This window comes from Neltuma alba, unplaced genomic scaffold (genome assembly GCF_004799145.2).
Source record: "Neltuma alba isolate B1F8T4 unplaced genomic scaffold, ASM479914v2 tig00005275_pilon, whole genome shotgun sequence".
Taxonomy (NCBI): domain Eukaryota; kingdom Viridiplantae; phylum Streptophyta; class Magnoliopsida; order Fabales; family Fabaceae; genus Neltuma; species Neltuma alba.
Window position 1 is genome coordinate 107241 of NW_021634044.1, and position 25407 is coordinate 132647.

General features: G+C 36.0%; 5 protein-coding genes across 6 annotated transcripts; 2 read left to right on the forward strand and 3 right to left on the reverse strand.

Annotated features, from left to right (window-relative positions):
• The first annotated feature begins 2138 nt into the window (after positions 1 to 2138).
• On the forward strand, positions 2139 to 4151 carry LOC114747278 (protein RTF1 homolog). The gene has a single exon (XM_028935583.1). The coding sequence runs from the start codon at positions 2139 to 2141 to the stop codon at positions 4149 to 4151; it is 2013 nt and encodes a 670-aa protein (XP_028791416.1).
• Positions 4152 to 4519: 368 nt separating this feature from the next.
• LOC114747337 (alkaline/neutral invertase A, mitochondrial) lies at positions 4520 to 8482 on the reverse strand. Of its 2 annotated transcripts, XM_028935658.1 has the most exons (7): positions 8002 to 8482; positions 7498 to 7962; positions 6930 to 7089; positions 6581 to 6792; positions 5709 to 6202; positions 5541 to 5589; positions 4520 to 5118 (listed from the first exon to the last, which is right to left on the reverse strand). In XM_028935658.1, the coding sequence occupies exons 1-7, from the start codon at positions 8266 to 8268 to the stop codon at positions 4792 to 4794; spliced, it is 1974 nt and encodes a 657-aa protein (XP_028791491.1). In that variant the 5' UTR covers positions 8269 to 8482; the 3' UTR covers positions 4520 to 4791. The 2 variants fall into 2 exon arrangements, with proteins under 2 accessions (XP_028791491.1, XP_028791490.1); XM_028935657.1 differs by having other exon boundaries at positions 7498 to 8481.
• Positions 8483 to 9720: 1238 nt separating this feature from the next.
• Positions 9721 to 12918, reverse strand: LOC114747263 (AP-3 complex subunit mu). The gene is given in 9 exon segments (XM_028935563.1): positions 9721 to 10168; positions 10325 to 10532; positions 10674 to 10883; positions 11359 to 11606; positions 11942 to 12031; positions 12107 to 12217; positions 12457 to 12482; positions 12485 to 12555; positions 12792 to 12918. Coding segments are annotated over 9 exon segments (1245 nt in total). The 5' UTR covers positions 12827 to 12918; the 3' UTR covers positions 9721 to 9922.
• A 1358-nt stretch (positions 12919 to 14276) lies between these two features.
• Positions 14277 to 17065, reverse strand: LOC114747274 (Golgi apparatus membrane protein-like protein ECHIDNA). The gene is made up of 6 exons (XM_028935581.1): positions 16882 to 17065; positions 16346 to 16402; positions 16060 to 16263; positions 15848 to 15907; positions 15353 to 15479; positions 14277 to 14669 (listed from the first exon to the last, which is right to left on the reverse strand). Exons 1-6 carry the CDS (start codon positions 16894 to 16896, stop codon positions 14581 to 14583), a joined length of 552 nt encoding a protein of 183 aa, XP_028791414.1. The 5' UTR covers positions 16897 to 17065; the 3' UTR covers positions 14277 to 14580.
• A 3507-nt stretch (positions 17066 to 20572) lies between these two features.
• LOC114747330 (chloroplast stem-loop binding protein of 41 kDa b, chloroplastic) lies at positions 20573 to 23614 on the forward strand. Its single transcript, XM_028935648.1, has 10 exons — positions 20573 to 20755; positions 20834 to 20968; positions 21059 to 21145; positions 21218 to 21308; positions 21446 to 21500; positions 21956 to 22016; positions 22306 to 22527; positions 22678 to 22794; positions 22899 to 22988; positions 23116 to 23614. Exons 1-10 carry the CDS (start codon positions 20654 to 20656, stop codon positions 23290 to 23292), a joined length of 1137 nt encoding a protein of 378 aa, XP_028791481.1. The 5' UTR covers positions 20573 to 20653; the 3' UTR covers positions 23293 to 23614.
• Positions 23615 to 25407: the final 1793 nt, after the last annotated feature.

Consider the following 25407-nt stretch of genomic DNA (forward strand, 5'->3'; position numbering starts at 1 on the left):
CCTTTTCAAATTACTGTCTTTGGCCAATCATGCCGCGGAATCAGAAGACAATTGTTTGCCAATTGCCAGGAATTTATACGAGTCAGCCGTTTTACTAGCTTACTAAAATAGTTAATAGCAGGAGTACTTGCTCGATTAACAGTAAAACAAAGGGCGTTCCAGAATAACAAAAAGAAGGAAGTGTAATGTCTCCTCCAAATCCCAAACCGCCATCGCGAGGTTGACAAGTTCAGTACCTTCAGACTTGCAAGATCCTTTGGACCAAAAAAAAAAAAAAAGACTCGCAAGATCTTATATGAAACTTATAGATATTTTAATTATAAAAATATTCAAATCAATATCTTTTTTTTTTGGCCGACATATTCAAATCAATATCGATTAATTATAATTAATGTAAATATTACTCAAAATACTGTATGAAAAATGTAAGGGCCCACACACCACCCCGCTTTTTCTCTCCACAATCACACTGAACGCGAGAGAAAATCCGTGTCTAGAGTGCCATCGTGTCACTCATCAAATCTTATTCATATATTATTAATCTTCTAAGAAATCATGTTTAACATGAATTTTATTATAGAGTAATCTAAAGTGTACAGTGAATGAAATGGGTCATGTTATTTACGACTTATAAATAATATAATTTTGATAATTTTACATCTTGTAATAGTAATAGTGTTTTCTTGTTTTATGTTCAACATTCGTGGGTTTCAATTCTTGTATCAAAGCCCTCAGCATCGATTACCAACACTTTCCAGCGTTTATGGTTAATTAGACAAATTTCATTTACATCACAAGGATTATAAAAATGAATTATCCTAAGCTGTACTACCTATCATAACTTTTATTATATAATTAGACTGGCAAAAAAAAAAAGAAAAAGAAATTTTCTCTCATGCTTTGCGTGGGCGTTATGAATAGAAACATTAAAATGGATTCAAATACATAAAATCTGGGTAGAATGTACTCGAAATAATATGGTAACAAAGTGATTTTTTTTTTTGCCAACGAGCTAATATATACATATATACATACATACATATATATATAGACGAAATCATTATTAATGGCTCTGAAGGTTAGTAATTGACCATTAATGTTTCCCATCAAATTATTGATGAGTTGATAGTAGTAATGAGGTAGCAGATGCTCGATAATGACCCAGCGCACAGCAAAAAAACAAACTTGACTTCTCCCCATTGATTTATTCTGTCCACTTTCTTCTCTGCATTAAATTCTGAATGCTCTGGATTTAATAGTTATAAAATGTTTATTTTAATTTTTTTTACTGCACTTCTAGACTGTTCAAATAAATCTTTAAAATATTAAATTTTGGATCATTCAAAATTAAATCTAATAATTGATATGTTCAACAGGAGAAAATGGTGAAATACGTAAATGGAGGGGGGGGGGGATTTTCCATCCAAACGTTAAATATTGAGAAATATTGTTGAGAAATGCCGACGCAAATCATGCTCAAGTGATTACTCTTAGGAAAGCAAGTGTTTAGTTTTGAGGAGTTGCTTTTGTTTATTGGAAAAAAAGGAAAAAGGTGATTACTCTTGGGAAGGATTGTTAAGAGTGCAAGAAATATTTCAGCAAAAGTTAAAAGAAAAAGATATACAAGAATGGCTCGTACGTATCTATAGCATGGAAGGTAGATTGAAGCAGTCAAAGTTTGTGGCGCAGGATATGGAACTGTAAGGGTTAAAGTGCTATGAATGTGGAGTTTTCATCGGACCCAACAAAAGCCTCTGCTGATTCCACACTGCTGCATCTTTCTGTTGCTATCTTCTAACTCGCAAGGAGGCACACCATTTTTGGTTTGGCATTCGTTCCCCCTCTCATTTCAATCGCGTTTGGCATTCATTCCCCCTCTCATTTCAATTGCGCTTCTTTCATTAACCTTTCCTGTTCTTCTCTTTGTAATAGTTACAAACGTGACGTCACTGTCACGCTTCCCCCAGAAGCCCCCTTCCTTTTTCTCTGCATATTTTTCGAAACCCCAACAGGGGAGATTTGGGTTTGAAACTCGGCCATTCACACACACACACACCTACCTCTATTGGTTCTGGATTCAAGTTTTACTCTCTCGCCTTTCCCCACAAAAAAGAGGGGATTATCATACGTTCAAGAAAATGGCAGACTTGGAAAACATGCTACTGGAGGCAGCCGGAAGGACCGGTTCTCCTGTTAAAAAACGGCACACGCTTCCAAAATCAAGCTTTAAAGGCGAGGGCTCATATTCTGATGGCGGAAGTGAATCCAGAGACGAAGACTCCGATGATGATGATGCTCATGCTTCGACCAAGAAGCCGTCAAGATCTCAATCCCATGTCCCCTTAAAGAAGAGGTTAGACCCCACCAAAAGACCTCCCCAACAACACGATCATGACAATGGTGATGGTGGCGCTCTTGGTGGTGATGATGCAGAATCCAGCAACGAATCTGACGTTGGCAGTGATCTCTATAAGAATGAAGACGACAAACAGAGGCTGGCCAAAATGACTGAGCTTGAAAGAGAGATGATTTTGTCTGATCGAGCGGCCAAGAAAGGAGAGAAGGAATTCAAAGAGCAGTTGAGATTGAAGAAGATGGACAATGCAAAGAGCAGCCAACCATCAAGAAAATCAGAAGCTCCATCGTCTCTTCCATCCTCTGCCAAGGTACGTTCTTCTGCTAGATATGCCGAGAAGACAGCCTCCAAAGGAGACGCTCTTAGTGAATTGAGAGCCAAGCGTATGAAGCAGCAAAGCATCCACGTTCATGGTAAAACGAGCAAATCAAAAGCCTTGAGAACAAACTCAACAGGTCAGGGAGTTTCGTCGGGCAGGCGAAAACTTGGAGTAAAAGCAAGTTCAAGTAGCTCCAGTCAGAGTGAGAGCATGATAAGGTCTGACAGTGACAGAGAATCATCGGGCCCCAATGGGCTGGCCGACAGCGACGATGATAGAAACATGACAGGATCAGAGGTCCCAACATTTGACGACATTCATGAGATCACCTTAAGGAGGTCAAAACTAGCGAAGTGGTTGAATGAGCCGTTCTTTGATGAGTTAATCGTGGGTTGTTTTGTGAGAATTGGGATCGGAAAATCGGACCATGGACCTGTGTACAGGCTCTGCATGATCCAGAGTGTTGATGCGAGTACCCCCGATCGACAGTACAAGATAGAGAATAGAGTGACACATAAGCGTTTGATTTGTGTGTGGGGAAGTGAGAACTCAGCAGCCAGGTTTCAGATATCAGTGGTATCAGATTCAGCACCCTTAGAGAAAGAATACAGACAGTGGGTGAGAGAAATAGAGAAAACTTGCAGCCAGATGCCCAGCAAACAGGATGTAGCGGTAAAGAGGGAGGCTATTAGAAAAACCAACACATACATATACTCAGCGGCCACTGTGAAGCAAATGCTAGAGGAAAAAAAGGCCAGGCCTCTGAACGTTGCGGTGGAGAAGGACCGTTTGAAGAATCAGTTAGAAATAGCAAGAAGTAATCATAATGAGGAAGAGGTGGATAGGATCTACACAAGGCTGCAGGAACTAGAAGCAACTCGGCAAGCTCGAGACAATGATGCCAGGGCCAAAAGGCTGGCCGAGATGAACAAGAAGAATAAGGTTGAGAATTTCAAAAATTTGTCGGAGCTTAAACGAGTGACTGGAAATTTGAAAGTAGGGGAGGATGGTTATGATCCCTTTTCCAGAAGATGGACGAGGTCGAGGAATTACTACGCTGCAGAGCATGGGGAAAGTAATGAAGCTAAACAAGGTGAAAAACAAAAGGATGAATCCAAGAAGGGCGACAATAGTAAGGAGGTAAGAGAAGAACAGGAAGCAGGAGGGACAACCAAGGTTGGTGTTAGAGCCACAGAAGCAGCATTGCAAGCAGCCGCTGACGCCGGGAAGCTAATTGACACGGTTGCTCCGGTGGATCATGGAACAGAAACAAACATGCTTCATGATTTCGAGTTACCGATTTCGTTGGCTGCTCTTCAGAAATTTGGGGGACCGCAGGGCTTGAAGAATGGATTCTTGGCGAGGAAACAACAAGTCGAAGCCACAGTCGGGTGCCAAGTCCCTGAGAACGACGGGAATAGACACGTTTTAACATTAACCATCAGTGACTACAAGAGAAGAAGAGGACTCCTGTGAAAGTGTGGGAAATTTAAAACTGATGTTTCACCCAAGTAGATTTCATGCTTCCATTCACCCCTCCAGATAAAATGAAATCTAATGGACGATTCGCATTTAAAATTTCCAATGTATAATTTTTTAATGATAAATTTAATTTTTTCTGAGGAGTGATAGACCTGGTTATAACACTATCTTCAACTTAAATTCAGTATCTACTAAAATAAAAATTTATTCAAAATATAAAAATAAATTTAAATTTAGTCTAAACTAATTCAAAATAAATTTGATCCAGACCAAAAATGCGCATAGAATATGCTCTCGTAGAGGGTCATAGTCATATGCTATAAGATTAACGCTGACCCTAAAGTTAAACAGTGTTCTAAGTGTCATCGCAATGTCAATGATGGGACGGTAAATAAACTATCAAGGCAAACAATAACTTATATTTTAGTTAGTTTACATACAGACAAGGAAAAACCCCTAACCTACCAAAAAGAAAACCTTCATTACCACAATTACAGCAATGCAGAATCTGTTACTAATTTCAAAATTCAATTTACAGTGTCCTATGAAGCTCTTGGTAATTCGTGTAACCCTAAACAATGTTAGTATACACCAGGCATTCTGCCAGCATAGTTCAAAAATCCGAGAAGTCTAATCACACCAAAATCTGAGACTTGGCAGCACCGCGAGAGCATATTTTTCTGCCACTCTTATTAAGTGCACAAGCACACAACTCGAGAATTTCATAATCCTCCTCCCAGAATAATATCGATGCCATTTCAGGATTTTTCAAAAGCATTTTAGATGCAAGGAACCCAGCTACTGTCCATGTTTGATAAAGCCGTGATTGTTTTCCGATAAATTTTCCAGTACGGGTGTCATAATATTCAGGCCAACAATCTGCAGGCAGTCTCTTCTCTGCTAAAGCAACTGCTTTCTGTGCTAGTTTAATCCTCCCCATCTTGATGCATGCCAGCGTGAACTGAAACTTGTGAGGATGGAAATCAGATATTTTATACAACATTTCCTGACGAACTATTTAAATGCAAAGATATTCTCCCTCACAGTCAACAACCCGCAAGAATACTGTCCTTTTCCCCACCCTTCTTTGTTCAATGTCTTAATAGAACAGGCATCTTTTCAAATAAAACGGGGTAGCACACGCTGGAGGGAAGGGGGAAACGTCATTTCAATAATTAAACTGGCTTATGCCCGTTCAACATGCCAAGTAATACATCTAGGATGGAAAGAGGCGGATGCAAAAATGCCGCTGGTCAAAGCCACACCCATGCATCCAATACCCTACGGTCAGTGTCATGGTAATCAAAGGCTCACTAGTCCGAGCCATCAAGACACACCACAAGATGGACCTACCAGCATACTATAAAATCATGAAAACGTTACCTGCCAGAGCAGCGTCGGCCAAGATCCACCATTGTGATATGACCAAGGCCTGCACAATTTCAGCAAGGAGCTTCAGTTAAGACTCATAAGCAATTCTGATTATAACAAGAAGATAGATGCGTCACAGAGGAGCAAACAAAAGATGAGAAAATAACAGAATGAACTTACGTATTCTTTGGGTCACTGCCAGTTATAATGCGCCATTCTTCATACTCCAAGGCAGGATAACATATCTTTAGAGGCACGTGCCCCACAAGATCATCCCATTTGATTTCTATCAGATTCAAGATAGCCTCATTCTGTTTTGGGGTGCCCAAAGATGACACAATAGACCAAATATTGCCAAGCATGAAAAACCTGAAATCCATGTGAGCTGGCTGCAGGTTGCCAATCAAATACCCACCTGCCTCTGGAATCCAATCCATTAGCCACGAAGGAATTTGATCTGGATATATGTTGAACTTGTTAATGGCATCCATGGAGTATTCTTCTGTTTTATACCTGTATATCTCATTCACCTTTTTCATATCCACCCAATAGTATTCTCTAATGTGGAATGACAGGGCACTTAGTCTGTTGTTAATAGCCCTCACCAAATTCTTGGATCCGTCATCCATAGCAAGCATCTCACGGGAGCAGCGAAGTGCTGAGTAAAATAATGCCTAAAGGTAAAACCATATAACAAATTGTAAGACAATATATAGTAACTGATACAATGGAGGGAGTACTTAGAAATCATGCCACTTGAACCCAATGTTTCATCTTACGTTTGCAAAGGATAAATTGTCTCTACTAAATATTCTATAGGCATCAAATAACATCAGGACTCAAAAGTCAAAAGTATATAGGCCTGGAGACTAGAGCGAGAGCAACTGATCAACATAAAGAATCATCAACACCCCATCATTAAGTAAAACAAAATAAAGAAATAGCAGACTTTTGAATTATACAGCACCTAATACACGAGCCAGAAGAACCAAACACTATCTTTAAGAAGAAAACCCAGCAATGGAACCAAAAGATAGCTAAGTCCGACTCACTTGAATCTCAAGGGGGTGGCCATGAATGCCCATTCTCCTGTCTATCATGCAAGAACCATCTGTGACTAACAGAGAAGGAAACATATCAAACCCATCAGTCAAACACAAGTTAAGGATCATTTTCAAGCCTGTTTGAACATCAACCCTTTCTTGCAAACTGTAGTCACCAGTGAGCTTCCCATAAGCCCGCAACAAGATGATCCACCACAACCCTATCACGAAACCACCATAGAAATAATAGATGAAACTCACTATATGACATTGTCGAATGCACATTCTTTACAAAGCATTAGCAACTTTTGCAAATCATCCCCTATACTCAATATTCAAGAAACCACAAAACACTAACCTGAATCTACAGGAGCAACACGACCGATTGCTGATTCCCCAAAATCAGGATCTAAAACTTCTTCATACTTCTCTTCATCAAGAGGCACAGTTCTAACTTTGAAACTAGCAGGCATCAAACCCTGCCCAGGACTATAGCAATCCACGGTTTTCTCCCAACTCTGATAAAAATAAATGAGTGAAAAACCGTCAAATTTGAAATATTAAGCAACATAATGCAGGCTAACACTGGACATGTTGGAATTATTGCCAAATCATACAAACACTGACGAATTGGATAACCGTTTCAAATGTGATGCAATAATAGCAATTATTATATAACAACATTACAAAGCGATACTTCGTCTATATAATTAGATATATTATAATAACTATACTCATTAATTGCACGAAAATCAAAGTAAACTAGAAAGAGTCACTAATTATTAAATAAACTAGCAATTTAAGAAAATTAAGCATCAAATTAATTCATAAAATATTGTCCGATTTACAAGGTAGGAAACACAAAATCCATAACGAAGAGAAACCAAACAATTGATTTACTATGTGACATAACCGTGCTAAATTACCTGCAATTGCAAGGTGTGAAGGAGAAAGTTCTTGACAATCTCTTTTTCTCCCCTAAGCAAAAAAGCAAGTGCAGAAGGAATGAAGTCCCGAAGAAAGACCTGATCATAATTTAACGGTTGCTTGTCACTAGGGTCATTCGCTGCCACCGTCCCAATAGGATTGCCACAATATGTCACAACTGCATCCTGCAATAATTTCCAGGCCTCTTTTTCGGCATCAGACTCCTTAACTCTACTCTTCAGACTCACATCCTCAGATACATTCAAACCTCCTGGCTTCTCTTTAATGTCATTTTCACCACCAACTTTTAAGCTAGATTCTTGCTCTTCTGCAATATTCTCATCTCTATCTATAATTTCCACCACTAATGGTTTCACATTTATACTGCCCTGTACATAAATCCTCTCAAAATTATTTTCATTCACACAGGTTTTAGTTGAAGTTGAGAAACCGCGAACTTCGGACGCAACTCTAGCAATGACAGAAACATCCCTTCTTTCTGTTGCACTTAAATTGAAGAACCTTGAAATTGCCCTCGAATGGCCAAGATTTAAAAGAGGTGAGCGAGAAGCTTTCTGGGTGTAATTACTCATGCGTCGAAACCCCAACATTCGCAAAGGGTAGTAACTGCAGCGATCCAAATTAATAGGAAGTTTCGACGAATTGTCGGCCGCAGTTTGGCGCACCTTTGATGGTAGGAAGCGGAAAGAAGATGAATTCGGGTAATGAAGGAGAATCCTACGGGAGGATTTCATGATAAAATTGCTCATGAAGCTGACTACGATCAAGTGCAATCAGGAAACTGAAAGACAGACCAAATCGGAGCCCTGGTAACTATGTAAAGAGCGATTGTGATTTCCAAAGAACAAGTTAGTGCAGTATTATAAATCGAAGGAGCATTGAAAATTTTCCTTCCAAAAAGCAAGACTACGACGACAACCGGAGAGCCAGAGACGTTTCCAGCCCGCAAATATTGGAAAAGAAAAAGGTTCACGTGGAAGAAACGTGACAATATACCGGAGAGCATTGAAAATCTGTCTTGGAAAGCAAGCTGCCAGCCGCCGCCACGAACCCTTTCCCGGCACCAATCATAGTTTTTCAAAATTTGAGAATTGTTCGGAAATGTTATTTAAAATATAGACACAATTCATTGAAAATTTCTCTCATACATTTTTAGTATATTTTATACAAATAAAAAAAATTTTAAAATACATTAAGTCTATTAAAATATAAAAAAAAATTAATTTTACCCCTATTTAATATATACTCCTCTTGTCCTATTTATAAGACACTTCTAACATGTTTAACATAGATCAAGAAAAACCTTAAATTGCATTAACTATTCATTAAAATAAACTTTTCAATTTTATCCCTATTTAATATATACTCCTTTTAAAAAATAATTATCTACACTATAATAAATGAAAGAAAGTATGGTACATTTATGGTACAAATTTAATGAAATGACTTATAAATGGGACAAAAAAAAACTTTTCTCTATGCCCTATAAATAGGACTAGGAGAGTACATCTTTAAAAAAAAGATAACTATTTACACTATAATAAATAAAAGATAAAATAGTATATTCACACTAAAAATTTAATGAAATGACTTATAAATAAGGAAAAAAAACTTTTTCCTTCTACCCTATAAATAGGACCAGAGGAGTATGTTAATACAACTTCACATTTAATTTAATTCTAAATAGAAAATTCTAATTTATTTTGTTCATTGTATTTAATCCATTTTTTTATCAAAATAGTTCTGATAGTAGTTGTACATATTAAATTTTATCAAATAGCTAATATACATAATTAACAAAAATATTTTAAGAAAGACAACTCATATTTATTATAAATAAATAAATTATTTTTCTTAATCTACTAATATTAGTCTTATATTGATTATTTGATTGTCTTTGATACCTAATTAGTAGGCTCCTTGAGAATTTTGAGCGCTGACTTGTATTGCTCATGATCTGCACATTCATTTGATTTAAATTTAACATTTGATAGTTGATATTAATACTTCTCTTATCTTGTTTTGGAATTATACTTGCATCGTTCGGTGCTTCATCAAAATTTGTAATCAGGAAAGTGGAATGTACTATTAAAAGCACGTGGGATGTACAAAATCACGAGACGCCAAAACTACGGAACGGTGCCATATGGACCGTTACCCCAAAAGAATTAAAAAGTAGCGTGCAAGTTTGGGCTATGGTATTGAAAACACAGCATAATTGGATGCTGAGATTCCATGAAGAAAAGTACTACAATCTTATTCCGTAAAAGAATTAACTGCTCGATTTAACAAAACTGGAGATATTAACGTTTTCAGACAATCATAATTAACCTATTTCATAATGAAAAGAAAAACCAACCAACTGAAAATTCCACTTGCATTATGGTTTTTGTTACACGTAAATTATGACCTGACTTCAAATTCACCTGCCCGCGTCAGAGCTCGAAAGCCTTTATAGAAACGGTACGGTACGCTTTGCAGATCCAGTTTATCTATTTGTAAACCAGAGAGGGCAACGCCCATAATCCTAAAACCCACGCGAAATGTTGGGAAAACATGGAGGCGCTCCAATCCATTCTCAAGCACAAGTGTTCCAGACATTGACGGTGCTTTATCTTTTGGGATCCGTCCAATGGACCAAGTGCATGTCTGAGAAAACAAAGACAGAGTATGAAAACACATTGAAATGATAGAGCTGTGAAGTTCATAAAGTATGTACAATTCTTCTCGGTAACCACATCAGATAAACTATAAGCAGAAAGACTGCTACTGGCTAGAAATATGATAATCATGCGAAGTAGATACCTTGTCAGAAAGGATGTTTACTGTTCCGTGATTTGAAGTGAGGTCAGCTGATGAGATGCAAGGAGGAAGAACAAACTGAACAGTAACTGAGTCAATTGTCTTCCCAGGGTCATTTCGTATTCCAACCAATACATTAACACGACATGTTCCCCCATCTGATGTTAACTGTGGCTTCACATATATTGGGGTGCTCTTCAATTTTCTGACCCTGAAAAAATTAAAAACTATAATCTGAGAGTGCAAACCACTTGGAATACAACAAAAAAACAATAAACAAACCAAGTTAAACCATCATCACCGTGGTCTCAAATCCTGATTTAGAAATTCACATCATGCCTGAGTCATTTACCTGTAATTCATTAGTTTAAACTGTCCATCAGGTGGCACAAATGAGAGAATTTGATGAGACTCCCAAGGCCGAAAACGAACACATCGATGGAACCTCACATCATCTAGAATAGAAGGATTTGCAAATGAAAGAGTCAAATCAGGTGTACCAGTGATATGGGAATTCACTTGAACTTCGCCATTAATCTCACATTTCACCAGAGCACCATCCCTGAAAAAACAGAACTTCGTAACAAACAAAACACGCAGCTGAAAGACATGAAGCACAAGGCAAGTGTCCTTAAATGAAGTAACCATCAATCACCCCCCAGATGTTTACGTCAAGCCCGAAAAGTCAAACAGGTTCAGACCAAACAACACGCCATTCTCTGAGATTCTAGAAAACAGGTCACCCCTACGAGTCGGATATCAAGCTACTCTAGATACACCTTGATGAATTGACAAATTCGAGTGGAAATTTAAAGAGTATACAAGACTTCCACGCTTTACAGCTTACGGAGGCACATACGCACAATGCTTTTCAGGGTTATTGGCAAGCTAATCAATTGCTTCGTCACTGTAATATTTCATGTTTTCTAGCTACCCCAAGGAATATCAACATTACGATCATTTTCTATCCCCCCAAAAAAAAAAAAAATCAACGGTAGGAACTAAAAATGAGCATGGGAACATTTGAGCATAGATACCTGCTTATTATAGCATCCATTTCCTCAACAAGATCTACATAAACTTCATTATTTGCATACTTCGGGTCAGCTGTTCTCCAGGGAACACAAGATGCCGTTGCACCTGGAAGGGTGTCGCTCACATTTGAACTGCTGCCAGTCACAACGCTCAACATTTTACTAACAATATTTGGGGGAGCTATCATTTCTTGAAGGATATTTGGTTCAGTAGTTAGCGGGAAGCCATTGTCTATCATCTCATCTAGCAGCTGCCAGAATAAAACAATGTAACACTTTTCATCAATCCAGCACAAAGCAATGGACAAAACTACAAGTCTACAACAATTGACAAAAATGTTCAAATGGGAATTTAATAAAAGGGGAACAGAAAGGATTTTCTTTATATTTTTTGGCGAAAGTAAATCGTAAGTATATTAACTTCACAATTCGTATCCATTTCACATATTAGTTACTTGCTGACCAACTTAAATTTATGTTAAATCATACACCTGTGCACAAATAACATGAATAAAACCTATCTGAAGATATTTAAAGCGCTGATTCAAAGACGCCAATTCCCAACATCATAACATCGCAGACGTACCTCATATACAATAACGAAGTTGTCTTTTATCAGGTCTTCGTTCAACCCTCCAAGATAATCATTGAGGACATCAGCTACCCTACAAAGGAACTAAAAATCAGATAGTTAAAACAAAATTACTATGAGTTATGTAGCACCGTATTATGAGTTGCAGAGCACATTTACCTCAATTCCCATCAATGGTGGCATTTCAACTTGGGTGCACGCCAAAAACGTAATTCCCTCCCGGAAAACTTGGAATAGATAATGCGTCGGCGATGCAATCACTGGTAGTTGCTATGCACAAGCACAGTTATTATGAGAGGTTAGAGGCTTAAAGCAAGACCGAGAACAACCTCAGTAAAATCATAAGAACCAGCAAGACAGAAGTTAAATAAAACGTAAATGACAAAAAAAATTCTGAATAGAATGGCCAAATAAGGCTCAGTAAGGTCCATAAAACTTCACCCCCAACCCGGGGGAACTCAATATGACTGATGAAAAACAAATACAACTTTTCAGACTGAAGAAAATACCTTGAAGGAATCACCTTGCGAAACGCCTGCTCCCAGAACCAGGCACATATAGATCGATCTACGCGGTGCCCAGTAAGTTGTTTCTCCAGCATGACCTCTCTAAGCAATCGAAGTTTCGGAGTCGACCAATCAATACCGTAAGGAGCCATCAAACATCAGAAAATAAAAGAAATCGATTGAATTTATAACATTGAATCACCGGTCAGTAAAAGCTTGAATCCCAGAAACTAAGCCGCAGCAGAAACTATCTAATTGGCATTAACTAAAAATTTTAAATGGGTTGAAGGGGAAAAAAAACACTATTTCTCGCAAATATAATCAACAAACTAACCCACCCGGAATCGGACAGAAGAAATATGCACTGAAGCATCTCTTGCCCTCTTCTATGTGATCGAAAGGAGGAGTTCCAACTACAAGTCGAAGAAGCGATATATATGTGTGTGTGTGTGTGTCTCTGATGCCAAAGCCAGCCAGAGCCAAAGCCAGCCAGCCAGGGGACTCCGAGAAAAAATACATTAATCATTTTATTCTCGTGAAGAAGTACCAAGGTGACACGGGAAAAAAAAAATTCCCCACCAAAAACATCTCATAAACGCGATCGGAGAGTGGATTAACTTAATTTTATAATTGACCATAATAAATGGAAGAAACGCGATTCATATAAAAAAATTTTAAAAAAATGAAACGACGGTAATTGAAAAAAACAGAATGCACAATCAGTGACTCAGTGTATGATACAAGCAGGGGGGAAAAATTACTAAAGAATAGTAATAAATGCACAGGGAGCCAAGTAAAATTAAATTTGCATCTTTTATGCATTGCGAGTTCATTTGCATAGTTTGATATATATTACTTTAAAGTACACGCATTTTTTTGAAAAATTATATTTTTACTCAATTTTAAATTTAAAATACTCAATTGACGAATAGTTTTGTAAAAACAAAAATTTCAAATTAGATTGAAGTGTAGGCCATGTTTGTCTTAAAAAAAGTATAGATTTTTAAAATATGTGGAGAATTGCAAAAGGGAGATCAAATTGAATTGACATAATAAATATAAAAAATTTGATATAAGTATTGTGTATATGTATATATGTTATTTTTTCGGTTGAACTATATATGTTTATGTATGTTTTTTGCCAACTGATCTAGTCTATATTATTTAAAGAAGGAACTCAACAAACTACTTGATATTTTGGCCGAATTTGATCTCATTTAAATTAATTTTTGGTCTTATAATTGAAATTTTTTAGTTTTCGTCATATGCATTTGAAATCTGTTGTTAAATTTTTTAGAAAGTGAAATGAAAGTAACATATACAAATGAATTAATTTAAATTCCTGATTTAATTTGTTCTAAAGTATTAATAAGTGGGACACATTTTTTTAAATAGATCAGCTAAAAAAATTAGCAGAAAGCAAAAGCACCCTATTATTTTATTTTATTTTAAGCTTTTCCAAGTTATGTTATTTAAGAAGCAAATAAACAGGAAATAAAATATAAAAACGCTCCATTTTTCTTGTCATATAATAAACAAATTTATTGATGGACTGATTTTCTTTACTTCAGACAGACATATAAATAAATAAATAAATAAATACGTGTGTGTGTAAATCTATAAAAGATATCATAAATAAAAGATGAAAATTAAACTCAAATAAAGGCACAATTTTTTTATTTAAAAAATTTTGTATTTCGATTTGGGGTGGGGTGGGGGGGGGGGAAGTGGAAATCGTTTCCCGTTAGAGCGTCGTGATTCCGAACACAAGTTGTGCCATCTTGGACCTGTGCAAGCTGCATGTATTTGTCTAGTTCCCTCTGTTGAGTCTAAATGTAAAATTCTCTTTACCAACGGCGGAAAATAATAAATGACGAGTATGATTTACATCAGAAATAAAGAAATTGCATCTAGTATCTGCTGTGTAATCTCGCCAGTCTCACTCAATCCATTACATATGATCAAGTACAAAATTTCAGAATATCCCGTCTCGCACCTCCGATAGTTCAATTCAGACGCAGCCCAATCTGATGCTGGCAGAAATAGTTGTTTTTTTTTACAAACCACCAAAACGTATCCTATAATGCACTTGTTCGGCTACCATTAACATCCTTGGTGACGGATAACTCAGACAACACTAAATGCTGTCTGTATGGAAGATGTGACCCGCGAGGCGATTGTCTGAGTGGCAAACTGTTGAATCTGCTTCTTAGCGTCTGAGAACAAGATAAGCATATTTAGCATAACCAGCACTAGACTTTTCCAAAGGGTAGCCCGTCGAGGACTACCAGATGAAATAATGACACTCGAGGTAAAGTTCATCCAGAGGATTCCTAAAGATTCAGGAAAAGGGAGGGGTGCAGGAGCCACTTAGCCAGAAGCACGACCATAAATATCAAGTATTCCTTTTTACGGAGAAAGCAGAAACCAGTGTTACTGCCTCCCCCAACACCCCCCCCCCAAAAGAAAAAAAGGAAGAAAAAAAAAAAAAAGCGGCTATCAAAATCCCAACATTCATGTTAAGGACTAATAGAGGCTTGCACGGTTGCATCAACAATGAGCTGACTAGAAAATCACACCATTGTTTGACACATAATACCTTGTAAACAATATTACAACCCCACAAGAACTAGGCAGAATTCAGTGACATAATCTGCCACTTTCAAAATGAGAAAGAGGTGCTCCAGTACGGGTGGCCTCATCTGCAGGAGTAGGGTGACACAATTATCTGTTCTCTAAATCTCTAATGGCACGATGGCAATTAATGTTGGGAAAACGGTAGTAAACTGATATCAACACCAGATGCCAGGATCTCATGGGATGGGGAAATAAAGTACTCCATACTATTTATGGGAGAAAAAATATGAATTCTAAACAAATCAATAAATTGCTTGCGCACCTTTTCGGCATTTGGTAAAACCCACAATATTTGCAATGCTTAGGGTCAAACAAACTCCTATGACAAGGAGATAATCAGCTTGAAGCCTTATGAGTGAGAATATTCCGAGCACGATCCAAGCAATTGCCTATAAGACACAAACTTCACTTTTTGAGCAGATTCACTTAAGGACATTCATATGCTTAAATTACAGGTAAAAATGATAAACATGAGTAGGAAGCAGTTCAGGCAGAGGCAACATATCAAAATTAACCGCCAATCAAACTCAACTCTCATGCAACACATAAACCCCCTCACTTAACAAGATCATTCCATCCCCGCTCCCCTTCTGAAAAAAATCAAACAATCCTCTTTTTATCCGATATTTGATACTTGATACTGTCACAATTACAAAACACCGCATTTCTACATAAAGGACATAAGAATAAAAAGCTGTGTCATTGAATGCTGTATTCAATCCACATTTTCTTAGCGCAAGATAAAGTATTTTCTTACCGCAAGGTAAAGGGTCCACCAGAAAAGCCAGGAATCCTTCTTATTCATCCGGGCCAGTGACTGAAAGAGAGGGGGGAAACATGACTAAGATGCATGTATTATGCAGCACTAGGAGTGCATTCTATTGCAATTGAGCGGATATAATAGATGATGAGGAGTTAATAGCTATTATTTCAAAGATGACACCACATAAAAATATATAGAACACCTACCTCTTGGTCAAGGGATTCAAATCTCCAGACACTTTCACCCAGATCATTTATTTCATTCCACCACCTCAAACCAACTAAAATACGCCCACTGACATTCTTGACGACCCAAAAATCAAGAGCAGCAAGAAGGACAGTCACCACAAATATGATGACAAAGTTATCAATGAAAAGGGCAGAGAGAATGTAAAATGCCAAGGCTGCAGCCTGCCAGATACTGAAAGAGTTAATTCTATGACGTCAACATGATTAATTTAGAAAGTTATACGATGAACACAGTTAGTTAAACCTTGAATAGAACATGAAAGAAGCAAGTCTTTGGATTGGCGTAGTTTTCACCCACAGGCTGCACATGGAAGAAAAATTAATCAATTATCTATCGGGAAACAACAGCATGAGATTTCGAAGTAAACAGAAGGCTTCCGAAAGAGCTTCAATTCGACCAAAGAAGGCCAAATATACAGCAAATACTGAAGCAAGATGTGAATTCCACATCTTTCAATTCAATCAATCCTCAATTATGAACACACATTCTGCGTTCACCTAAACATGCGTATCGATTTCCATCAAAATCGAAGAACATTTTAATTGCAGATAGATCATCAAAAGTTCGACCAAGCAACATCTAGCCAACATTGGCAAACCAGATCTAATCATAGGCAAGAACCTATTGTTAACAAACATCGCGGCACAGACACCGGAAAAGAAGGAAAAGGAGAGAGAGATAGAGAGTACAGCATAAACCCATTCCTGAACCAAAAAAAAAAAAAAGTTGAAAGCAAGAAACCTCGAAATCGAAGACTAAACTAGAACGAGTTTCGTCACCTGGTTGAGATCCATGTTGTACGAGAAGGAATAAAGCTTCTAAAAAGTTATGGAGGCAAAGCTTACGGTCACGACCATAACAGATCTTGCAAATTCTTTTTTTCAATACAACAGATCTTGCGAATTCTATCGTTTGCTCCCTCCGCGATCACTTCAGACTACAACCCTCGTCTCGGGTCTCTGTTTGTTGGACCTCCCCCCGGATCCAAAATGATGTCGGATTTGCATGAAAGCCCTCGACATTTCATAAAATTGCAAAAGCGCCCATCTAACTCCCCTCGCTCCGCCGCGTCAAGATTGCGAGGCGTACTTGATCGCTCGTTTCGGCATTTCACGTCATCTAAAAATAACAAATAATACTTTTAATTTGAAAAATAACAAAACAAAAACCCAATTTCATATTGTAAATATAAAATTTTAGTGAAATGTTTGAAAAGAAAAATAATAAATAAAGACCCCCTAATATGTAAAATTATGATTTGGGACTCTTAATTTGAAAAATGATAAATAAAGATTCAGTCTCATATTACAAATATAAAATCTTAATAAAATATCTGAAATATTCCTTGATCAAGTGACAAGTTAATTATATAAAATGATAAGTTCACTTTAACAAATGACAATTTCAGTAAACTAAATCATAATTTGGCTGAGGGGCATTACAAACATTTTACCAAAATTTCATATTTACAATATGAGACTGGGTCTTTATTTGTTATTTTTCAAATTGAGAGTCTCAAATTATAATTTCATATATTATGTGGTCTTTATTTGCTATTTTTTCTATCTGAAATGCCCCTTCCAAGTGACAAATTGACTATAGAAAATAATAAATTCACTTTAGCGAATAACAATTTCAACAGACCAAATCATAATTTGATGGAGGGACATTTCAAACATTTCATCAAGATTTCATATTTACAATATGAGATTAGGTCTTTATTTGCTATTTTCTACATTGAGAATCTTAAATTGCAATTTCATATATTAAGGGGTCTTTTTTCTCAATTTTATTTTTTTATTTTATAATGTTTAAATTATGCTTAAATATTGTAAACAGTATGATTGTTTAAAATTTCTCAGGTCAATTTTTTTTTGGAAAAACCATATTGGAGGTACCTATACTTTTTTTCAATTTTCAATTTGGTACCTATGTGTTTTTTATTCTTAACTAAATCTTTATTTTTCCTTTATTAACATCATTAATCCTTATGTAGAGACTAAAAATATCAATAGAACAAAGTTATAAGAGCTAATGTTGCTAAAAAGATAAAATTAAATGTTTAATTAAAGGGAAAAAAAACACATAGGTACCAAATTAAAAATTGAGAGAAAGTATAGGTACATTCAATATGGTTTTCCCTTTTTTTTTTTTGTGAACAAAGAATTTTAACCACCTGTTTTATCATGCTGCCCCTCGCTATTTTTTTTTTTAATGGAAATAGACGAACTTATATGATTTTTCCAGCATAGTTTATATTTTTATTTTTATTAGTCAATATATCAATATATCAAATTTTATATCATCTAAAAAATTCTTATTATATATTTCCCGACGTTTTAAATTTTTTTATACTTTTTATCACATATATTATTCAATATATAAAATTTTATATTATCTGTACGTTCTTTTGTTAGCCATACTATTCATCAAATCAAATTCTATATTATTTATATATTTTCCCAATAAATCAACTTTTACATGTGGCCAGAACAAGGAGATCGATTTTCGCACAAAGAAAACTACGTCTCATAAAATTTATGTTTTTTTAGTAATTATACATTTTAAAATAGATTTTTATTATGTATCATTTCCATAACTTTCCGTTTATCAAGCTTATTTTATTAGAAAATATCTAAACATGATGACTTTTATCAAATTAAATTCAGAGAATTCTGGAAAAATACTTTTAAAATTTCAAAAACTTAAATTAAAAATAAATAGAAAAATTTATTATTATTTACTTTTCAAATGTTATCAATTATTATTAAAACATGACGAACAAAATTGATTTAAAATTTAAAATTTTAAAAAAAATTTGGATTCTTCCAATTAATTTTTGTCAAACCAACTTTCAAAAACACGAATTGAAACGACTCGTGCTGTATAACAACACAAAAAGCTTGCTGGTAAAAAAAAAAAAAAACTTATCTTCAATATGACTTTTAGAAAAATGAAATTAGATAAAAGTTAGATTGAGTAATGTAATTTATGTTTGGATTAAATTTTATAAAAAGTAATTTGTAAAGTAGAAAAATTGTTCGAATTATAGTTAGATAAGTAAGTTTAATTTGTAGAATAACCAAAATGGATATGATTTTTATAAATAATAAAAAACAATTAAAAATATGAATTTACAAAATATAATGATTTTAAATTATTATAACTGGAAGAAGTTATATTTAATGAAGAAAAATATATTTAAATTAGAAATCATAGTAATATGAGCATTTTTTTAACCAATAATATTAATATAATTAATTGAATGATATACTGTGCATAATTTATTTAAATATAAAGTGAGAGATAATACTAAAAATTAACAACTTTATTTGGTATTGACAAGTTTGAATTTACAAATGACAACAAATTTTTGTTAACATTCCTTGTTTGGCATTTACAAAATTTCAACTTCTTTTTTTCATTGTCCTAAAATTGTTTCTACTTAAAAGAGTATTCAAAATAAATAACTAAAAATTAATTAAGAAATATAAGAAATATGCAGACAGAAGCATAAAAACAATATAAATATAAGGGTAAAAAAAATTTTAATTTAAAAAGTTGCTTTTGTATAAAAAAATATAAAAAATAACTTTTGACTCATAAATTAGATTGTTCAAAAACTGTAATAAATAGTTCTTAAATTTGCAAATCACTTGCTAAATTTTTAAGGGCTTGTTTGGATTCTTGTTACAAATGATAAAAGCACACGGGAAAGCATAAAATTGAGGTTTGTGGCTTATTGTAACTCATAAGATTGTTTGGATGGGGTTTCTTTTCTAACTGACTTATCCAATACAATCTGGATTAATTTTTCTAACTGACTTACGGAAAAATTGTGCAAATCTTATGATCTAATTAATTATGTGATTCTATTTAATTTAATTAGAGACCAAATAAATTTTAATTTATATTCATGTTTGTCCATTATATATATTTAATTAATTATCTACAATATATTTTCAATTTTTTTTTCCGTAACGAATATTTTTATTCTATAATTTTACAAATAAACTATTTATATTTTATCATAATAATTTTAATTTTTTTAAAACTATTATCTCATTAAAAACATAAAATTTCAAATACTACTTCATGCCCTTTTCAGTCATTTTACAACTAAACTAACTTTTCTATTAATCATCTAAATAATTTTTAACTTTTTTAACTGACTTTTTAAAAGCACCTATCCAAATATAAATTATACTTATACTAACTGACTTTTACTCTAATTTTAGTTACAAAAATCAATTAGGTTAGAAATCAGTTTTGTCCAATACCAATCTAAACATACCATAAGTTATTTTTAGCCTTGGGAACGCTGCAACAAACGGGCAATATGTCTTCGTGCGAGTCGCCTTCTTTACAAGCAGCACTGACAGAGGAAGTCAAAGTCATTTTAATCTTCCAGAGGCTAACGATGTGATAACAAGTGTTGGCACAGAAAAGGAATGAGAGGTTGTGGATGGGCCGCTGCCTTATCCCAACCGCTCAAAATGAGGTGAGCAATTGGCGCCAGGAAACACACTTCGGAACTCCAGCTCCAACGGAATGGCAAGGCTTGTGTCCCTCCAACAGAACCACCTAGCTTGCCCCCCCTTGGCCTCCTCTCTTTCTGATTTCAATGGATCCAGACTTCACTCCCAAATTCAGGTTGCTCCCCTTACCCTTCAATCAACCTTCTTCACGTGTCCCTGGTATAACTCATACCATGCTCATTTCTGATAACAGCTGAAAAAGAAAGTATGGCAGCCAAAAGGGGGATTTTACGTCTCGGCGTCAAGCAACAAGAAAATCCTCATAATGGGAGGCACTCGCTTTATCGGTGTGTTCTTGTCCAGGCTTCTTGTCAAAGAGGGTCACCAGGTATCACTCAGCCATTACATTCCCACATTCTTTAGCTTCCCAACGACCTAACGCTGACAATCTGCCAGTCGATCTTCATAAATTTGGCAGGTGACCCTGTTTACCAGAGGAAAAGCACCCATCACTCAACAATTGCCTGGTGAATCAGACAGCGATTATGCTGATTTTTCTTCTAAGGTATGCATTTGCTGAGCTTGATTCGTCTCATATTCAGAGCATTAATGGTTTGTGATAATTTGGTTTTCGTAGATCCTGCACTTGAAAGGAGACAGACAGGACTTCCAGTTCGTTAAGTCCAGTCTATCGGCAGAAGGGTTCGATGTTGTTTATGACATAAATGGTGCGCACAGCCTTACTTCCTCTCACCTTATGCGTCCAGTATCCTTCACATTTTTCATTATGGTCGATAGTATTTTTATAAAATTTGCATGTCGCACGCTTCGGCTTCGAATAATGATTGGTTGGTACATGTTCCAGGACGGGAGGCAAATGAAGTGCAGCCCATAATCGAAGCTTTGCCAAAATTGGAGCAGTAATGACTCCTAGTCTTTTTAAGTATTGTAGAATCAACGTCAGCAATAAACACGGCTTGTTATTAGTCTGTTCATTAACCAGTTACCTAGTCAGTTCATTTTGACAACAATTTCAGTCATACAGTAAAAAATTGTGAAATTTCCGAAGTCCTTTTATCAAAAGTGTCATCCACAATTTGAAATACTAGCTGCTTGGAAAATATTATAAAGCTTCTCGTCTCATAAAGAGGAAATTTTGAAGTCTTAACATGAAAGCTACATATGATCCGTTTGTTATCTTTTGCCCCCCATTTGCTCATGTATGTGCACATTGAAATTTGACATCAATGAATGAGAAAGCTGGGTTGAGAGGGTGGACATTAGCTATGCAGATGAAGTTCAATCGGCAGAAGATTACAGATTGTTGACGCTTCGATGGATTGTATCATGACTAAATTTGGGATCTAAATTGCAGGTACATATACTGCTCTTCCGCCGGTGTCTACCTCAAATCCGATGTATTACCTCATTGTGAGGTAAGAACCTTTTTGGCTGACCTTTCTTCCAGTGTCTTCAGATATTACTTGCAAGACACGATCCATAGAACGAAGCAGCCATGTCTTGACGAAGTCAGTTACCCTCATGTTTTTTCTTTCACGAAAAATCTACCGCAATGCTAGAAGATAATATAAAAACTGAAGATGATCTTGTGATTTTGCGGCATGACATGTTGATGTTAATTACTCTTAGTGAAAGATACAATGTGAGAACTTAAATTAATTATGTGTAAACATGGTTGGGGGGGTTTGGGCTGTGGGGTGGTAGGTTGATGCGGTAGATCCAAAGAGCAGACACAAGGGCAAGCTAGAGACAGAGAGCTTGCTGGAATCAAAGGGCGTGAATTGGACATCAATAAGGCCTGTATATATCTATGGGCCCTTGAACTACAACCCTGTTGAAGAGTGGTTCTTCCACCGTTTGAAAGCCGGTCGCCCTATTCCCATTCCGAGCTCCGGCATCCAGATTACTTCACTTGGACATGTCAAGGTATTCAAATGTAATCGTTGCGGGCTGTATCAGCATCTGAAGATTATAGCATCTCACATAACTACCACTCTTATTTTCTCACTATTGTGAATAGGAATTAAATTGACATGATATTTTTGTTATTGATAAAGTACGGTTCAATTATAACAGGATTTGGCAAAGGCCTTCGTGAAGGTTCTTGCTAATGACAAGGCCAGCAGGCAAGTTTTCAACATCTCAGGTGACAAATATGTCACATTCGATGGATTAGCAAAAGCATGTGCCAAGGTAAACAGTTCGTGTTAGTAAAATAGCAGATTTCTTAATCAGTCCTTTTTTTTTTCCCACTATAATAGATTTTCCCCCTTTTTTCCTCCTCTGGTATTGTGCAGGCTGGTGGGTTCCCAGAGCCAGAGATCATTCACTACAATCCCAAAGACTATGATTTTGGGAAAAAGAAGGCGTTTCCCTTTCGTGACCAGGTGAGTAGGGCAGTCACAAGATCGGTAGTTTGACGGTTTATAAATAAATAGGAACAATATGAGATGCGAAGGACTTTGAATTTTGATGAAGTGCGTAAATTGATGACAATTTGCAAATTATATGCAGCATTTCTTTGCATCCATAGAGAAGGCAAAGACCGTGCTGGGGTGGGAGCCAGAATTTGGGCTGGTGGAAGGTCTTGCAGACTCCTACAAGCTGGACTTTGGTAGAGGAACTTACCGAAAAGAGGCTGATTTCTCAACTGATGATATGATTCTGGGCAAGACTCTCGTTACTGCTTGATCCCCTGTTCATTCCGACAAGATTGCAATAGCTCATCGCACCATGTCCCACCCCAAACGTGTCCCCAGTGAGTTGGTTTGCTACGTTCATGAAACAACAGAGCCCAATTTTATCTTTCTGATTGGGCACAGCATCCATGCATCAAAGGCCCAATAGTTTAGAGTCCTCGCACGTCCTTTTCCCGGTCACTCTGTGTTGGTTGTTTTGATGAGCAATGAACAAGTTCCATCTCAAGCAAGTAATACGGTTGGTTGGATTCTTCCGTTCCAGCTTTTAATGAGACTATTTCCGGTCAAAAACAAATAGATGAAGATTCTGGAAATGGATTGATTGACCGATATACCCTTTTTATCCGGGCGAAAAACCGACGCAAGAAAGAAGATCGCGATAAAATCGTGATGATAAAATCACTCACTAACGGCAATTTGACCAGGATTATTTGTCATAAGAATCTAAAGAATTCATACACGTTAGATGAATTAAAAAAGAGTACTTTACTAATTTTGTTAAAGAAATTCAAAATATTTATTTGATAAAATTCTTTAAAAATATTATTAAAAAAGTACTCATCCGATCCTAAATATAATAACATAACAGGCGTTTTCGTGTACTATTGTGGAAGTGATATTATAGTTATTTGAAATTATTCATTTCCATTCTTACAGGCGTCTCATTTCCGTTATAATCTTCATCCTCGTTCCTTTTAATATAAAATTACGAATTAAAGACAACCTTGGATTAGATCTCGGCTTTAATATTTCAATAAAGTTCAAAACAGACAAAAATGTGTTATGCTTTAAATTCTGATGCCAAAAGTAAAACCACGAAAACAGAAAATAAGGAAAGAATAAACCGGTTGATATGGGAACCGGAGAGGCAGAAAGAATAAAGAAAATGTCGATCCTAGCTTTCCTGGTTCATTTCTTAGAGCATCAGAGGGAGATTTTATCTCCTAAGGGCTCACCAGGGAAATTTCCTGTACATGGCCTGAATTGTAGGACACCAAACGATCAGTTAATTGCTGTTGGGACCGCAAAGAAAAAGTAAGCCTTGAAATCTTGCGCGCAGCACAACGTTGACTGGTTTATTCGGGGGCCCCGAGAAGCTTCGCCAGCAGATTAACGTGTTCATTAAGGTATTTGGGAATATTGTGGGAGAATATTCTTTCCCCTTCATTCTACAACCTCGCCCCCCATTCTACATGCTGCTTCATCAGCACCCAAACTGTCCGCATCATTATCCATTTACCATTTGCAATGGTCGGTTCACTCTCAAACGTTCAACAACATTATCCTCAAACATTCAAGAAACGTACTATAGTTATGTTATATATTCCTTTTCATTATCCTAACTATTAGTAACTAATTCCTCCGCGGAAACGGTTTACCCCCTTGCCCCTTCAAATCCGATAAATGGGAACGAGTCCAACCTTGGTCACCCGGTCCAACGAGCATACACGTATCGCCACGTGGTGATTCCACGGCCTCTACTCAAGGCCCCGACGCTGACACTTGTCCCACAAAGTCGGGCGCGGCCTAGACACGCAACGGATTTCATGGACCCCACTCCCTCCCTCTAATTAATTTAAAATAACACATACGATGTATAATTACGCGCGATTTGAGTGGCCCCACGCTTAAGTGTCCGTTTGGATTAGCGATGAACAATTATGATTTTAGATAATCGTGAATTTTATAAGTGATACTGGTGATAAGTGACACTAGTCAATCGTGATTTCTGTTTGGATATATTTTTTTATAAGTGATTTTAAGAATTTTGATTATATTTGGTTTTTATTTATTAAAATCACTTATGGATGTATAATTACTAAAAAGGACATGAAGTTAATAAAGTTGTTTACATTTTCATAATTATTATATTTAATAATGAATCTTATTAAATATCATTTAATAAATGACATGAATATTTGAAGAGAGATTTTTGGAAGAGTAAATGCAGAGATATCAGTTTAGATAAAATAACAATAATAAATATAAAAATAAGCTGAAAAATTATTTGTCATCATTATTTTCTTAATTTAACGATGCTCCTAGAATCAGAATATTACCTGAATATTTGATTGCGTTGTTTCAATCATATATCATCCGTTATCTT